This window comes from Panicum hallii, chromosome 8, assembly GCF_002211085.1.
Source record: "Panicum hallii strain FIL2 chromosome 8, PHallii_v3.1, whole genome shotgun sequence".
Classification (NCBI taxonomy): Eukaryota; Viridiplantae; Streptophyta; class Magnoliopsida; order Poales; family Poaceae; genus Panicum; species Panicum hallii.
Genome location: NC_038049.1, coordinates 30,108,459 through 30,126,705, shown reverse-complemented (window position 1 = coordinate 30,126,705; position 18,247 = coordinate 30,108,459). Strand labels below are relative to the sequence as shown.

The 18,247-nt window shown below is 45.9% G+C and overlaps 3 protein-coding genes across 3 annotated transcripts; all 3 read left to right on the top strand.

Annotated features, from left to right (window-relative positions):
* The first annotated feature begins 1,312 nt into the window (after positions 1–1,312).
* LOC112901955 (zinc finger protein 511) lies at positions 1,313–4,189 on the top strand. The gene is made up of 4 exons (XM_025970832.1): positions 1,313–1,623; positions 2,144–2,208; positions 2,969–3,167; positions 3,466–4,189. Exons 1-4 carry the CDS (start codon positions 1,450–1,452, stop codon positions 3,946–3,948), a joined length of 921 nt encoding a protein of 306 aa, XP_025826617.1. The 5' UTR covers positions 1,313–1,449; the 3' UTR covers positions 3,949–4,189.
* Positions 4,190–11,068: 6,879 nt separating this feature from the next.
* Positions 11,069–12,381, top strand: LOC112902716 (HVA22-like protein e). Its single transcript, XM_025971882.1, has 4 exons — positions 11,069–11,281; positions 11,442–11,591; positions 11,716–11,953; positions 12,092–12,381. The coding sequence occupies exons 1-4, from the start codon at positions 11,235–11,237 to the stop codon at positions 12,107–12,109; spliced, it is 453 nt and encodes a 150-aa protein (XP_025827667.1). The 5' UTR covers positions 11,069–11,234; the 3' UTR covers positions 12,110–12,381.
* Positions 12,382–12,554: 173 nt separating this feature from the next.
* On the top strand, positions 12,555–13,908 carry LOC112903268 (HVA22-like protein e). Its single transcript, XM_025972503.1, has 5 exons — positions 12,555–12,951; positions 13,055–13,081; positions 13,176–13,298; positions 13,469–13,723; positions 13,865–13,908. Exons 1-5 carry the CDS (start codon positions 12,905–12,907, stop codon positions 13,890–13,892), a joined length of 480 nt encoding a protein of 159 aa, XP_025828288.1. The 5' UTR covers positions 12,555–12,904; the 3' UTR covers positions 13,893–13,908.
* Positions 13,909–18,247: the final 4,339 nt, after the last annotated feature.

Sequence of the window (18,247 nt, the reverse complement as noted above, 5' to 3'; positions counted from 1 at the left end):
AAGAGCGCGGTGGTTTTTGGGAAGGCATTGAGTGGAATGAACATCAATGGGCCGATCCAATCGAGTGGGCTCAGGAAGAAGTTCATCGATGACGACGCCGGCTGGAGAGAGAGAGTTAGGCGAGCCAGGTGGATCCAAAATGCTGCCAACTCATCATCTTTATGGCCCCACGCTTGATTTTTTCCCCTCGGTAACAAACTAATTGCCGTCAACATTCAAAGGCTGCACCTGACAATGCAACTATAACCTTATTAATACTAATAAGTTGACATACATACGGACCAGTAGAACAAAGAGAGGAACAATAATTTGGATTTGTACCTGGTAAAGTGCTAAGGCAAGATCACCGCGGGTTAACTGTACCGTACGGGGCTGCACAAACCCGGCGGGATTGCAGCGGAACACCTGTAGAGTATGAAGATTGAGGGCAAGGCTCGCCGGCGTCAACCAGCAAAACTTGCGCCCCTCAAGTCTTGAGCCAGGCGATGCTGTAGGGAGTTGTGAGGATAGAGGGCGGAAGGATTGGAGATGCTGCTTGTCTGAGGACATATGGAGGGAGCATTTTAGATGCTGGGAAATTAAGATGCCGATGAGGCTGAAAGTGGAGGGTCGATGGCAGGATGAAGGAACAGGGATTGATGCGAGGTGGGAGGCGAACCTTTTCGCCATTGGAAGCTCATCCTTGCCGCGCAAATATATCTCCGGATGGTGTTGTTTTTGGAATTGCGGAGAAATTGGGCACGGAGGTAGGCCACTGTTGGAGCCATATTTTCTCTTTATTTCCAAAGCAAAATTTTTTGGGATGTGTTTTGGGTACTTTTGAAGATGAAATTTAAATTGTGGCAGCGAAGGGACGTTGACAATTTTTATGGCATCAAGGGAAGCTATTGAGGAATTTTACTAAAAACTTTTGCTGTGATATGATATAAGAGAATGCAGTCAGGTTTACTTCGTTGTATTGGAACTAAAAGAAATTGACTGGATTGTTTAACGGTATAACGGTCCTTTTATCCCAAATGCTCAAAATGACGTGTAAGATTTCTATTGGCCTGAAAAATATAGTAGTATTACTGAGACTGAAAAGGCATGTCATGTAGTCACTCCCAAAAAGCCTTCAGAAAATCCTTATAAAAAAAACTTCAGAAAATTCATCTTCCTAATCCGAATGGACCAAGCCCGGCCCATACTCAGGTGTAGTGTCTCGTCCAACAACGTCGCAGGACGGGCCGCCATTACGGCAGCCCATGAGATTGGGTCAGCCCAGTCCAATTCATTCCATTCCCCACGCACGCGCACGGGGACGACTCCCCCCTCTCTCTCCTCGCCGGCATCGGCCGCATCGCGGAATTCGAATTCGAACTCGATTCCTCCCCTCTCGCTCTCCGCCCCCACCCCAACCCCACGGCGGCGAGCGGAGGCTCGGAGAGGGCCCGCCGCCGGATCGACGGGATGCAGCAGAGGCCGGAGGACGCCATGGAGGAGGTGGAGGCCGAGGCCGAGGCGGCGCCCAAGGCGGCGGCGGGGCCGGAGCTAGGGTTCTGGCTCGCGGCGCGGCGGCGGCTCGCCCCAGACGACCCCTTCTTCGCCGCCGGGGACCTCGAGCGCGAGCTCCTCGCCAAGCACGTACGTCTAATCGCCTCTCCCCTCCCGCGTCCCCGCGTCCGCTCCCAGCTGAGCCCTTTTTGCGAACGCTTCGGTACGGCGCGTGAGGAGATTCCTGTTCCAGGGGCCATTTGGGGTTGAGGCTGAGCGGGGCGAGCAGATTCTAACGAAATGTTAAACGCCGCACTTAAATTTTTTTATGCACGAAACTGCGAGCAACTGATGTTTCTTCGGGGGTTCGATTGGTTGTGGTAGTACTGGTCCGTAGATCCAAATTCACTCGGTGAAATCGGCCCTGTCCACGCGTTGAATTTTGGTTTGGCGTTACGGAGCGAAAACGAATTGCTACTAGACGGACCTTCCATTCCATAGGTCTGGGGTGATAAAGAGTCCCTTGGATGTCTCTGAAACTAGAGACTTTCTCTCTGTTCTATTCCTGCAAATGCAATATCAACTCAGCGCGTTTGACTCAATTCGTTGTGCAAGGTTTGTATTGAAGTTTGATTAACCTCTTTGTTTGTTTGTTTGTTGCATATTATAGGTGGCCTTGGATCTCTCAGAAGATGACCGGAACCAGCTTGAGAAGATGGAAGTAGCCAGCACGTGGTATGAAATTACCTTTCCAATTGCATGTCATTCTATTCTGAGTTCAATGATCCATTTGTCATGCGCATATATGTATATCTCTAGTGGAAATTGGAAAACAAAATAATCTAGCACACCGCCATGCTGAAATATTGTCTCCAGTCTCCACTTCGCTGATAACAGGTGACTAGAAGTGGTTTGGTAAGTCTCTGAGTTCCTAGTTCCAATGATAGGATGCAGGATATGTTGCTAGGAATTTCCGCAAATGCATAGACCAGTGAGCTGAAGCATGATACAGTTCGGGCAGTGGCTGTTAGGCGCATTACATGTACTAAGGGTTGTAATCTGGGGTTTATACTCTGTAAAGATATAAGTGAACACATTTCATTCTGTAGTTCTATGTTTGTTTTGAGCCTTGCCTCACTTGTCTGATAGAAGGCCAACCAAAATTAGCAACTGGAGGTTCCTAATCTAACCTTCGGTGGTCATTCCAATAGTGACAAATAGAATTGATGGCCTGCTTACTTGCAAGCAGGATGACTACTGGTACACTCCAGAAAAGAGGTCACCCTAAACCTAAGGCCCCTAGGTTGGAGCTGAGAATAATTTTGTCCTCAATCTCAAGGCTAGGTCAACATCCTTGCCAGAAACCTTGTATCCAAAAAGATTGAATACTGTCCTAAGATCAAGCATGCTTTGTGTTTTATCTGCTGCAGTAGATACTTTCCCCCTTGTTGTTTCTATTATTTTTCTAATGCAGTCATGTGTCAAACTCTTGCAGTACTTTGTTTTGCCCAATTGCGGGTTGTGGTGTCCATCTAGATTGTTTGGAGGACTTTGAGGACCACTATGTCACTCGACATACTGCTTCATGCTCTGTATGTTCAAGAGTATATCCAACTTCAAGGTTGCTAAGCATTCATGTGTCTGAGGCACATGACTCGTATTTCCAAGCAAAAGTTGCCCGTGGTTTTCCAATGGTAATACCATCTATCCAGCTACCATTTATATTAATTGTCCATCTTTTCACTGATTAGCGACGTGTACAGAAACATGGTTTGAAGTATAGCGTTTTCAAAAACTGATAGATATTAGAATTATTTCTTACTATCAGGATGAAAAATGAGTTAACGTATGTTCCTAATCCTACTTATGGAGGTTTTCAGAGTATCAATAACATTTTACTGTTGGCAAATTTACAGTAGTAATTCTTTGTTAGTGCTTCAGGTTTGGACAGTCACTTGTATGTTAACATATTCAATTTTTTTTTGGTAACAGTACGAGTGTTTGGTGGAGGGTTGTGGGGTGAAGTTGAAGAGTTACAAAAGTCGGCAGCAGCACCTCATTGATAAGCATCAGTTCCCCAAGTCATTCGAGTTCTTCAAAAAGGCACGGCCCTCCCAGCGCCAGCGTCAGAAGTCCCATAGGAGGCAAACTGCTCACAAGGGAGAAGAGACAAGGGATAACTCGATGGACGTAGATGGGAAAGGCACAAGGCAAACAAACTGGAGGTATCGACCAAAGCAGCATGACCATAAAGAGTCTATAGAGAACGACCGTCAGCATAAGGAGGCGAAGGAAAATGAAATGGAGGTCGAACAGAAGATTGACGGGCTGACTTCTGCCGTGTCGAAACTGAGCACAGCGGATTCCACCCCTGCAAACGTCACCTTTGGCCACCGTCGCTCTCGTGGCCTTACATTTGTTCCGAGGTCAATCAGGCAGAACAAGAAGGCGGCCTCCCAGCCAGAAGCGAAATGACGGATACAACATCATTTGGTCTTTCGATGGTTCCAGAATGGCAGAATCTGGGTAATTTTGTATGGGTGTTTGATCTTGGATGCTGTAGCGCGCGCGGACTGGTTTCCACTAATTATCCTTGGATCACGAGGCGGCAATCGTTTTCTGTCCTGTAACGAAGTTGCTATGATGTTCTATCCAAAACTCAGAAAATGTGTTATGCTGAAAAAAAAACTCAGAAAATGTGAAGGGCCATTGCTGACCTGCAGACTGCAGTGACCCCCCAAAATGGGGAATTTTTTTAAAAAAAGGGATAAAAAAAAATTCGAAAAAGGGGTGGCCGTTGGGAAAATTTAGGGAAATGGGTGCCTCCAGCCCGCTGAACGGGCGGGACGCGTGGGGCCCGGGACATCCCGCCCACCCAGCGGGCGGGATGTCACCCGAGGGCCTCTTCGCAAATAATTTCTTCGCGAAGAGGTCCCTGGGAGGGCATCCCGCCCAACCAAAGGGCGGGATGCATCCCGCCCTTTGGTCGGGCGGGATGCATCCCGCCCTTTGGTCGGGCGGGATGTCCCCCCACCGGCTATTTAAGCCCCAACCTGCCCCAAAAATGCCATTTTATCCAGCAAAAATCAAAAAAAAGAGAAAGAGAGGAGAGGAAGAGAGAAGAGGAAGCGGCGAAGCCCTGTCCACACGTCGATTTTGAGGTATATTCTCGTTCTAGCCATATAAGTACTTGAAAATAACTATAATTTAGGAAATATTTGATAGAGTAGTTATATTTTGAATAGTTTTAGTATTTTCATTTGTTTTTAGTATAATTTATAATCTGAATAGTTTAGAATGTGTAAAATATAATCTGAGAGTCGCTGAAATTTAGGATCGTCGTTCGTTGTGTATTAATATGTAGTATAACTAGTTTATTAATGATTGACAGATATGTCTTCCGAGAAGGGTATTTTCAGTATATATTACGGAGAAGGAAATGTGATTTATGGGCCGAATGGGGTAGATTTAAGTGAATTCAACTGTGCGGTCAGAGGAATTACCAGACCGCACGAGAGGACATTTGAATCCCTATGCAACTGGTTAATGAGGGGACTAAGGATTAATCAGGAGACACACACTGTGAGTGTTCAATGCGTCATAAATCGTACCACTCACGCTTTGATCTGGGAGCTTATGCCACTTGCAAGCAACGAGGACTGGCTAACTTATCTGCAAAATGCAAGTCATTGGCAGTGGCCACTGGTACTCCTTGTCAGTGTGCACCAAAACCCTCCTTTGATAAACATTGAAGCTGGTCTGGGGGATGAAAATATTGATGAAGAAGTCGAGGAGGCAAACATTGAGGCAGGTGGCACCGCAGCACCTCAATGCGTGGCTGATGAGGGGGAGAACATACCCTTTATTGTTGAACAGCTGCAAGACGAAGAACGTGAATTGGATGAAGCAATGAATGCCGATTCGTCTGATGATGACGATGATGTGCCTCAAGATTGGGTAAGCAGCGACTTCAGTCATCTTGTCGTAGATGACGGATGTAGCTGGCCTTCGGATTGCAGGGAGAATGAAATTATCCAGGGTGCAAGGTACCACTCAATTGAAGAGGTGAAGGAAGCTGTTAAGTGCTGGTCTCTCTCTCTTATGCGAGAGTTTAAGACAGTCGAGTGCAAATCTCGTAAGTACGATGTGGTATGTGTGAAGGATGGCTGTCCATGGCGGGTGCATGCCTACAAGGGTAAATGGAAAGATTATTGGGAATGCTCCATTGTCACTCAGCACACTTGTCATTTGCCTGGGGTGCAGAAGAGCCATCGCAACCTCACGTCGCAATACATCGCAAATGAGATGTACGGGACGATAGTACAGAACTTGTCATATGAACCAAAGTCTATTATCAGGTACATTCAGGAAAAGTACAAGTATACCATCTCATACAGTAAGGCGTGGAGTGCAAAACAAAAGGTGTTGGAGATGAGGTTTGGTACGTTCGAGGCTGCATATGATAATGTTCCTCGAATGCTGGCCGTCCTATGTCAGAGAAATCCTGAAAGCTACTATGACCTGAAAACTCTAGACAGAGGAGAAGGTCCGCCCCACATATTGCAGCGGGTCTTTTTCAGCTTGGGTCCATGCATTAACGCATTCCATCACTGCCGGCCTATCCTGTGCATCGACGGGACCTTTCTCACAGGAAAGTATAGATTGCAAATGCTGACAGCTATTGGAGTGGATGGAAACAATCAATTGCTGCCTGTTGCTTTTGCTTTTGTTGAGAGTGAGAACACAGACAGTTGGTACTGGTTTCTGGAACGGGTTAAGCTTGCAGTCGTTCGGGATAGGGAAGATGTCTGCCTGATTCATGATCGTCACGCCGGCATACTGAGGGCAATTCTAGATTTGCAGCAGGGGTGTGTGGAGACCGGAGAGCCGCCCAAGTGGCGTGATATTCGCAGTAGGTGGTGCATGAGGCATATCGGTGCAAACTTTTTCAGGCAATTCAAGAACAAGCACCTTATGGATATGTTCAAGAGGCTATGCAAGGAAACAAATCAGCAAAAATTTAACAAGCAGTGGCAGAAACTTGATGAACTGACCGGGAAGAAAAGAGCCGAGGACGCATCAAAAAACATAACTGCACAGGATGAAGCAGAGGCTTTGTGCTCTTTGCCAACAGATACTGCACGTACTCGCAGAAGATCTGGGTCAGCGGTGAAAAAATTTTCTGAATGGATTGAGAATGAACCTAAGGAGAAGTGGGCGTTACTTTATGATACCGATGGTGCAAGGTACGGTATAATGACCACCAACTTCGCCGAAGTTTACAATTGGGTGCTGCGAGGTGTTCGTGGGCTTCCACTGGTTGCAATTGTTGAATTCATTGTCCGCGGGTGTACCGATTACTTTCGGGAGCGGTTCACTAAAAATCAGATATTCATGCGAGATCCAGACAGAAATTTTGGATTCAAGGTAACAGAATATATGACTAAGAAGGCAGAAAGCGCCCGGCTACACCATGTACGGCAATGTGGAACACAGGAGCTCAAGTTTGAGGTATCTCCTAAAGATAGGGCGCGACATGGCATGAGACGTCAAACTCCTGTAAAGGAGTGCATTCTCAAGTTCGATGGAACTTGTTGTTGCTCATGCATGAGGCCCAAGTTGCTGCACTTACCTTGTTCTCATGTAATGGCTGCTTGTGCGGATATTGGACATCCTGTCGATATATATGTTTCACATTACTTCAGAAAGGAGACAATTGCTAGCACCTGGCAGTATGAGATCTATGGGTTCCGTTTGGTTGGATCGTTCACTGAGACAGCGAATCCTGTTATCTATATTCCAGACCCAAGATCATCACGGGTTAAGAGAGGACGCCGTCAGTCACGGCGTATTCGTAATGATATGGATGAGTCAGAGCTCCGTCCGAGGATACAATGCTGCAGTGCATGTAATCAGATTGGACACACGTATAAACGTTGTCCAATCAATGATGCTGGCCCCAGTTGTGCTGAAGCTGGCCCTACAGGTGATGCTACAGATGGAAGACCTCCGGTTGCATCAAGAAGTGGGAGACGTTGCCGATCGAGTGCTAGTACGTCATCAGGCATCATTTAGTTGTAATTTTATTTAAACGTTGTTTGCTCATATGTAATATTTGCTGCGTTGAGATTCTATCAGACCTAGATACGTATTTGTAATATTTGCCGCATTGACTGAAGACACAATATTTGGATTCATGTATTTGTAATATTTGTAATGTTTATTATCATATTATTTTATTTTAAATGGCTTCATGTATTGTACTATCGTAATATTTAGATTCTACGTTGCAAACGTTATCGTTTAACTATCTTCGTCCGAGTTTTAGATACCGTAATCTTTCTTGGAAGATTGAATTAAAATTTTATGTGCATACATAAGAGTATGGCGAATGAATCTTATATTTGAAAAAATTCTGAATTTCAAATAGTTTCTGAAACAAATAATCTAAGAAAAAATATAACAAAAATGGACCAGGAGCATAAGATTATAGGTTTTAGAAACTATTTGAAAAATCCTAAAGTTAAGCATAAACTTTGCACAAAGGTACCTAGAGTTTATAGAATAGTCATACCAAACTTCATAAACAACAAACCATGAAATTCTAAAGTTAAGCATAAACTTTTCTTAATCTTAGTTTTAAAATAGGGGTAAAAGTATTTTGTTTCAAACTAAACTCCATTAACAAAAGTTATAGAGTTTGAAATCTAGTTTCTAACAAAACTAGTTTTGCTATTTTTGGATTTTTCTGTGAATTGTTACGAATTTTGGAAGCCAGAAAACACACACACATGAAATAACAATACCAGGAGGCATCCCGCCCAGTGGCCGGGCGGGAGGCATCCCGCCCAGTGGCCGGGCGGGAGGCCTGCTTCAGGGACCTCTTCGCGAATAAAAAAAGTTTTCTTATTCGCGAAGAGGTCCCTGGAAATTTTTTTTGAGCATCCCGCCCTATGGTTGGGCGGGAGGCTCCTTTCCGCCCTCCCAGCGGGCGGGAGGCACCCATTTTCCTAAATTTATCCAACTGGCACCCCTTTTTCGAATTTAGTTTTTTTTTTAGCCCCTTTTTAAAAAAAACTCCCAAAATGGGTAGGCTGGATTTGGAAAGTTTCTTGTCGGGCTGCAAAATGGGCCGTTGCGTGGTTTTCGCGGTTCAGCATTGCAGTGAAATCGATCATGGTCCATCGTACTAGTCGGCCATGTTGTTTGTGTTATGCGGATGCCACCTATGAGATGTTTCCATATCATTGGTAATGTTCCTTATTTCAGGTGTCGACGTGTCCATGGCTTTCAGAGCTGAGGGTACAAGCAAGCAAGATCGATGATGGTGGTGGTGGTTACGTATTCGACAGCGAAAGAAGGCTCGCTATTTCAGGTCGTGACACTTTGCCAAGCTCTGTGTGGCACCGCGGCACCGAGTCCACTCATGGGCAAAGTACTGGCTCAGAGTGTCGCGCTTCCGGACCAGTCCTCACCTGAACAGCAATGCAATGAAGCTAGTAGTAACTGTCCATCCAGTGCCAGTATCATCATTACATTTAGGTAGTGTTTGATTCCAGAACTAGCTGGGACGGAGCCTTTCCATTCGCACTTTAGGGATGTTTGGTTCGCGAGCCATTGGAGCGGAGCCGTTCCACCTAGGGAATATTTCCCTCAGATCCGGGATTGGGAGGCTCCCCGAAAACAACTGGACGGAGCCGCTCGCGAGCGGAGCGCTCCCCAATCCGCTCGTCCGTCTCTCTCCTTCGAAGAAACAAGATGTTTGGTTCGCGAGCCATTGGAGCGGAGCCGTTCCACCTAGGGAATATTTCCCTCAGATCCGGGATTGGGAGGCTCCCCGAAAACAACTGGACGGAGCCGCTCGCGAGCGGAGCGCTCCCCAATCCGCTCGTCCGTCTCTCTCCTTTGAAGAAACAAGACAAGTATTTCACTTGACTTCTGAACCAAACACTGGATGGAGCCACTTCGTTTCAGTTCACTCTACAACTAAATAAAAAACGGAGCGGTTCCGTTTCAGTTCACTCTACAACCAAATAAAAAAACGGAACGGTTCCGTTCCAGTTTACCAAACACGGAACAGAACGGCTCCGTTCCAAAATCTAGGATGAAACCGCTCTGTTTTCGCCTGACTTCTCAACCAAACACTGCTTAGCTAACCGGCGGAAAGGGAGCTGCTGCAAAGCTTGGCTGAAACCAGGCAGCATCAATTGACTGCAGGGGAGTGATGATTGTTAATCCCGTGTGACCGTGTCCCCGGCGCCACCGACGGACCGGTTCCTCGGCGCTCCGTCAGGCCGGGCAGACGCCGCGTGCCCACCGCGTGGGCGGCGGCGGCAGGCGACCTGTGCGGAGCGGATCTGCCGCGCCGACCTGACACGTTCTTTCATGTCCCGGGCCGCGCGGCCGTGCCGTGCCTGCCCCTGTCCATGCCACTCGGTCGGTCTCTCCCGGAGCCCGAGGCCAGGGGGACTCGACGGACACGGACGGCCGGCGTGCCTGCTCCGGCCGGTGACGTGGGGCCACGCCGGCCGCTTTCTGCCTGCCCCGCCGTGCTGCCGAGTGAAAGAAAGCGCCTGGGCCTTGGGTGGTGGTGATGATGAGCATGAAGCGCTGGATTAGATATTCAAATCCACTCGCTCACCCCATCATGCGAGGGTCCACACGGGACACGTGCCAGCGCCCCGAGGCTCCATGTGTTCTGCTACCACTCTCACACGATGGGATCCCAGAATCATGACGGTCGTATCCTACCTTAGGAAACAGATATATTTTGGCATTATAAATAAGCGTCTTCTGGAAGATGAAATGAAAATACATAGTGCTGGGATTTTTATGTATTTTGTTAAGGACTTAAGGTTATCTCATCCGTGTTAAAGTATAAAAATTATCACCTGCGAAATTAAGATCTACAATTGGCTCGGGATCATCCGATTCTTTGGGTTCGCAGATCTCTTGTGATCTGACTTTCAGTGGCATTGCTCTGGTTGTGTTTGCATTGTTGATTATCAAAAATTTGGTTAATTTCATGAATTCCTCGCCGTAAAATGTCAGTCCGAATAGTTTTTTTTTTGTTGAAATTCTTACCTTTTTTTCTATCCTAGTTATGGTTGCTTTTGTACCTCCGTTGTACAACAACACACACAGGACCTCTGCTAGTCTCATTTTCTTCAGGGTTCCGCCTTGTGAAGTTTTGCTTGTAATCCTATAGATTCGATTAATTTTTGATATATAGAAAACTGAAATCACGAGGATCCACATGAACTGAGATTGGAGCATCTCTGAATCTGACATATTGTAATGCAGGCACGGATGCAGCAGCTCCCATTTCCTTCATCGTCCCGGTACAAGTTGCCTCTGCCTTTTCACCTCGCTGCCCTGTCCTGGATCTCCCATCAATCCAAGGCCTTTAAACTACTCCCAGATTCAACAGAGTACCTGACTTGGACGGTGCTGTACCATGTTGCCACGTGTGGCCGTCCCCCCTCTCCATCTAATCCAGACAAAAAAAAGCACGTCCCCAATGGCGCCGCGCCACGGGTCCTCCGCCCCAGCCACACTGTGGCTTCCTATATAATTAACCTCAGCGTCCCCTTCCCTGGAACCTCACCCAAATCCAAAGCAGGCAAAGACGCATTTCATTTGGCTCGCTCACTCACGCATCTGTCTGTCCATCGCTCTAGCTCAGCTCCCAGTGATAGCGGCAACTGCAAGCGACAGCACAGACAGGGCCACCAAGTGAGCTGGGAGGAAGGTTGTAGAAGATGGGCAAGCTCTGGACGATCCTCACTCACCTCCACTCCCTTGCAGGGTATGTTCACAACTTCGGATCATCAATCTCTTACCATTTCATATTTTCTTTTCAGTTATTGCATCGTTTTATTCCTCTCTTTTTGAGCTTTCGGTTCAACTCAGATCAGGTGTCTGAAGTTATCTGCTGATTTTCTTTTTGGGTTCTTGGTTTCTTGCAGGCCAACGGTCATACTCCTGTACCCCCTGTACGCGTCAGTGCAGGCGATGGAGAGCCCGTCGAAGCTTGATGACGAGCAGTGGCTCGCCTACTGGATCCTCTACTCCTTCATCACGCTCATGGAGATGGTGCTCGAGTCCCTCATCTACTGGTACGTTCTGATTGATGATTTCATCCATGATTTTTGCTTAATCTCCTCGTTGTTTTATTTTTTTTCATTGCTACCTGTTCTTGTAAACAGCTAACCTGAAGATTTGCTTGGAACTGATTCTCAGGATCCCGATTTGGTACGAGCTGAAGCTGCTGTTCATCGCGTGGCTGGTGCTCCCCAACTTCAGGGGCGCGGCCTTCATCTACGACAAGTTCGTCAGGGAGCAGCTCCGGAAGCACGGCCTCACCGCCGGCGGCGGCTCCAGCGGCAAGAGTAAGAAGGACGACAAGTCGCCATCCTCTTCTCCCAAGGACAAGGAGAAGCCCATGAGCAAGTTCCTCGCCTTCGTCACCCCCAAGAAGGTGACCTGAGCTAACCTGAACTGAACTCCTCATGAGAGATTCAGATTTTTCTGCACTTGCAGTTCTCAGACTTTTAGGATGGATTTTTTTTTTCTTGACTGAACATGTGGCTGATGTGTTTGGGTTGAATGTTTTCAGGACCATGAAGCTTACTGAAGCACGGTGCTGTGACCTGATCCCTGCGGCTTGTGGAGGCAGAGCCTGTAGTGTTTCTAGTGTCCAGCTGTGTTTGTTCGTTCATGCTCTTCACTTCAAAAGTTCAAATAGAGATGTTTGATGTATATGGCGATCCTGTATGTCTGAACATCTAGCAGAAATATTGAATGGAGACGAGAGCAAACTTTCCGTGTTGATCATGTGAATGTGACTCAAGAGATCTGACAAAAAGTCAATACAATGTTCTTGGACAGGCTTTTAAGTCTGAATAATCTCCATCTTTCTCTAAAATAGCTGTTGTTTTGCTCAGAAGGGCTTAAATCTATGGTTATGTGCAAATTTGAAATAAATCGTAGCTCCATGATTGAGTTGAAATTAGCGGTTTACTGTTCCCTAAAGGGCTGTTTGGATGGGCTAAATGCCAGCCCAATCCACGTGGACAAGCCTGAGATTCGTACCATTTGTCCAAAATAAAACCGGCTTTCCTGCTGAATGAGCTAATATTTTGCTGTTGTGCAACATGAAAGTTTACCGGCTGCCATTGCAATTCTTGGCAGTGTCTTTTTTCCACTACCCTTTATGCAGCTACCTTTGGATGTTTCACCAGCCGTGTAGTGCACATCTCTGTCGACAGGATAAAGCTCACTTGGCCGGCAAGTGCAGAGAACCCGTGCCATCAACCTTTTCCCCTGTGTAAACATCGTCATCCAAACAACACACATAGGTCACACCGTCCATAAACCACTGGCTTGAGTAACAAGAAGGTAAACAGCAAGATTGTTAGCATCACTGCAAATGGGAAAGCTTTGGACGACCCTATCTCACCTTTACTCCTTAGCAGGGTAAGTGGTGTGTATGAATTCACACTGATGATCTTTATTTTTTTTGTTACTGCGGTTCAGTTCGTAATTGTGTTTCTGTTCTCGTGTATCAACGTTACTACAGGCCTACTGTCACTCTACTTTACCCCTTGTAAGTTCAGAAGTGCTTCTACTTTTTGGTCGGTAAACATTTTCAGAATTCGGTTGGTTTCTGGAATTTATAGAGCACTTCTGTATGGGTCCAGACATGCATCAGTGCAGGCAATGGAGAGCTCGTCAAAGCTCGACGACGAGCAGTGGCTGGCATACTGGATCCTTTACTCATTCATCACCCTCATGGAGATGGTGCTGCACTCCCTCATCCGCTGGTAAAATTGCTACGCTGGTCACTTCTCCTTCTGCAATTGTTCAGAGTTTCAGACATCCACATCTGCAAAAAAAAAATGTTCAGATGGAGGATTCAATTTTCTGTGCGCAAAATTGACCATCTGAATATCTGACTAGACTTATTCCTGGGACATCTCTCCGTGAATTTCAGGATTCCAATCTGGTATGAGCTGAAGCTGCTGTTCACAGCCTGGTTGGTGCTCCCAAACTTCAGGGGAGCGGTATTCATCTATAACAAGTTTGTGAGAGAGCATGTGAAGAAGCACAATGTCATACGAGCTGCTAGTGATCCTGGTAACGTTAGCAACAACGCCCGTCCTGACGAGGACAGGATCATTTCGACTTCTCCAAAAGGGAAAAAAACAAAGAGGAGACTACTTTCCATGGTCATCCCCAAGAAGCTCAGGTTTTGATCGACCTGCTCTTTAAAAAGAAACTTTTGGTTCATTTTATATTTTACTAGCATAGTGCCCGAGCGTTGCTACGGGTAATATAAATTTTATATGAACCTATATGTAACCTTCAATTCTGTGCTCTTTCATTCCAGACCATGCCGTGACCACGTAAGACATTGATTGTCCGGGTTCCGACTTGGATTATGATTGATTTGTCCAAGATTCCAATTAATTTGTTCAATTCCGATTAGAATTCCGATTGACGGACCAAGGAATCATTACTTGTTTTAGAGATAGTAGAGATAGAGATATCTTATGAGAAAATATGACGTTTGTGCTTATTCAGTAATACTTAATACTCCCTCCATTCCAAATTGTAGTTCGTTTTGGCAAATCAAGATACATAAATTTTATTTTGTATGTAGACATAATGTATATATAAATGCATAGCAAAATCTATGTATCTAGATATAACAAAACGACCTACAATTTAGAACGGAGCGAGTTTAATTCTGAAATTTCTTTTAACACAAGTCTGATGGAGAGTTATTGGCTTTTCTCTTCCATCCAAGGCTACATATGTGGCAGAACCAACCTAAATTACACCGGCTCAAGTGCGCTGATCCTTTCTCGAAAGGTATTAAAGGCTCAACCGCACTTCAAACGGTGTAACCCCGTGGTTTGTTGGGTAAAGTCCCGATAAAACCACCTAACTCATGATCAAAACAAGGTACCTCGCACGAAGGCGAGTCCAGAGATACAAGCGCCGACAAATTTTACATCACAGGCATAATATTACATTAGTATTCAAACATTTATTGTAGCGAACCTAACTAGTACGAATTTATACAAACTGTTCAAAGTTTGAGTATCTGCAGCGGAATTTAAAAACGTGCCACTACTAGACATCGCGAAACGGATATTGAGCTAAGCCCAAGCTCAATATCACGGAGGGTCCTGTGTTGGCCGGGGACAGATCCCATTCCACTATCCAACCATCGGGAAGTGCATAGGACCATGGTACAGGCAGAGCAGAGTCCTCAGGGGGATTACCTGGAACAAAAGTCACATCGCAAGACTGAGTATTCTAATACTCAGCAAGACTTACCCGTTTCATGGTATACTTAGCCATGTAGCTAGACTATGAAGGCTTGTAATGGTTCTGGGTATAATTTCAGCTGAAAAGCAACAAAGAGTAGGTCCTTAAGTTCAACTTTTTAGTTTTTAGGTTCTAGTTGATTATTCATTCTAAGTAAGCAACTATAGTTACTCAAACATGGTAGAACTTTTTAAGCAAACATCATCTTTGATCATAATCAGGGTGCTCTTATTACTCTATGTGGCAAAGGGATCAAACAGTCTCAATCTCCACGAGAAACGGACGATTCTGAATCGAATTTCAAAACCTTGCAAGGATAAACCTAACTCACACGCTTGGAACATCTAATGATCGTTCCGAAGCAACCGTTTGCATTTCATTCCGACTCGTGGATCAGTGCCACCACAAACGACTGTAGGACCATACGCACATCCAATGTGCACGACGTACGTCTGTAGCGCGACTACATGACCGTACTTCTATCCGCTGTGCGGAACGTATTCCCGCACGTCGGTGCGTGTGTGAAAAACCAAATTACGAGTGGTGGGGGGTATGTCCACTTCTCGGGCCGATCGGTTACTAGGCTTACCGCTTACCATATTTCGCAGCATGTGGCTAGTACGTTCAAACGCTTAACCACCGCTACCACACACTGCGACTTTATCAAATTTTCATCAACACAGACGGGGTTTCTACTAAAGTCATGAATCATAATCACAACCCCGTCCGTCATCCTTATAGTGGTTACAGAAATGTAAACAATGCAACTCCTATGAGCTCGCGAGTGACAGGAAATCACTCGACTTCTACGGGTCCTATTAGCTTAGCAGCTAGTCGGACTTAGGTTCTAGTGTTCAATACATAGGTTCCTAGGAATATGTAACTAAGGTTTCAATATATTTCCTAGAAACTTAAATGCACAAGTAGATATACATAGATATATAAATAGCAGTGTAGTAAAAATAGCGGTTTATGTTCGGGGCTTGCCTTCTTGGGTGGGGCTGGGGTCAGGGATGTCAAAGATTTTCTGAACCTTGGTTCGGAGCTTCAGTTAAATCCTTGGCGACGTTCACTTGGTCTTCCGAAATGCCCTGCTTAGGTTCCGGAATCAACTCGTAGGTTCCGTCGATGAGTATAGTCGAATCTACATGATATGCAATGATTTGAAGCAATGGTTGTTGATTTAAGAACTTTATTTCATGATAAAGTTGCAATCCAATAATTCAAAGTCAAAGCATCACAAAACAAGGATTTGAATTCTAAGAATTCTAATCTACTTCTTGTAAATTAAACTTATGATAACAAGTTTTATTTCTAATTTGAAATCTATAAAGGTTCTGGTCTCAAATTTTGATAAGTAGATTTACCTCTATTAGATGAGTTTACTGTAAATTTTTCATAAATTCTTGAAGACAGAAACCTAGGCATTTGAATTATGTTTAAATTTCAAGTCTAAATCTAAACCTTAGGTAAAATAGTGCTCTTAATTGCTTGAAAATTCATTATAAGTCACTTAATATCAGAACTATATATGGTAAAAAGATCTAAGCAAGAAAGCATCAGCATCATACTTGAATAAATTGATTTCTTTTCAAACTTGATTTGAACAAAATTTAAATGAGTTCAAGTTAAAGTGTAGTACTGAAGGTTAAATTTGCACACAAGTTTACTTACACCCTAAACAGGTTACATACCAAAAATCACATGAAATATAGCTAGCATGCAAAAGTTATATACAAAATACCCTTTTTCTAAACTTTAAAATAACTGTAAAAGCATTTAGCTTCAAACTAAACTCTAGTAACAAAAGTTGTAGAATTTACTTCAAGGATTCAAACAAAACTAGTTTGACATTTTTCTGAATTTCCTACAAATTTTCTACAAATTTCTAAAATCACTGATTTGAATTAGAAGGGAGGGACCGAATCTTGCAGTCAGACCCTTAGAAAGATTTAGATCAAAGCAATTGGGTCCTTGGCTCATCGGGACAGAGAAGCCAAAACTCGCCGGCCAAATTCCGGCGATTGTGGTCACTGGCGGCGAGGGGGAACTGGCCAGTGAGGACCAGGGGACTAGCGCAGGCCCTGCTGGGGGTGATGTGATGGTCGGGGTCGACCGGAGGGGGTAGAACGGTGACGACCCGAGACGGCGGCGATGGAGCTTGATCACGGCGGTGGTGTTCCGGTGTGGTGGCTCACCGGCAGTGGATCGGAGGTAGGGAAAAAGCTCCAGGGAAGCAAGACGGTTCGACTGATCACCTTGGCGAGGGTCGAGGTGGTCGGGAGGGTAGATCTCCACGGTAGACCGAGGCGGCGGCGGAGAGGTTGACGATGACGGAGGTGCTCCAGTGGTCAACGGCGGCAAAGGTCCTGCGCACGAGCATCAGTGAGCCATGGATGATGCACTGCTGCAATCAATTGAGGCTAACAGCTAAGGAAAGGGGGTGACCGACGGTGACCGTGATGACGGCGGAGAAGATGAACACCGGCGAGCGTCGGGGAGGCCAAATTGAAGCTCAAAAATAGTCGAGTGAAGGACGGTGAGCTTCGCAGGGTTGAGGTGAAGCTACGGGAGGGGTTGTCGTGGGTTGGGAGGGGCTGTGGTGGTCTGCCCACGGTGGACAGGGGACTCGTCGGAGAAGAACTCGAGCGGCGATGGTGGATCCGGGGCTCGGAGTGAAATGCGAGTGCGAGAGAGAGCGAAATGGAGGGAGAGGAAGATACTGAACACCTTAGACCAGCAAAGAAGGGTAAGGGAGGCACGCACGGCGTTAGCCACGACGGCGGCGGTGTGGCGGCCGGGCAGAGCTCGGCAGAGGAGGGGCGACGTGGAGCGCGTGGAAGAAAGCCAGAGGAGAGGAGTTAGGGTGGTGGCCGGCTTGGAGGTGTGGCAGAACCAATCTGAATTATACCGGCTCAAGTACGCGAGTCCAATCCTGAGGGCTCCAACGTGCTTCAAACGGTATAATCCCTTGGCCTGTCGGGTAACGTCCCGATAAACCACCGATACACAGGATCAATAAGGTTACCTCACACGAAGGTGAGTCCAGAGATACAATCACCATCACAATTTACATAATAGGGAATTACATTACAAGAGTTTATAAAAGTAGTACAAAGCTTCAAACTTAGAGAAAACAATACAAACTATTTAAGCTATGATCTTTAGCAGCGGAAAACATACGCGATGATCTACAGCACGTCGACAAGACGGATGTCATGCTAAGCCCAGGCACGACATCACTCGGTATCACCAATGTTGGTCGCGGACGGATCCCATTCCACGGACCAACCTTCTGGAAGAGCACAGGGCCATGACAGGAAAAGAGTAGGGTCCTCAAAGGCTTTACTGAAAAACATAAAACTAGCAAGGCTGAGTATACTAATACTCAGCAAGGCTTACCCGGTGATGGTATACTTAGCCAAGTAACTAGACT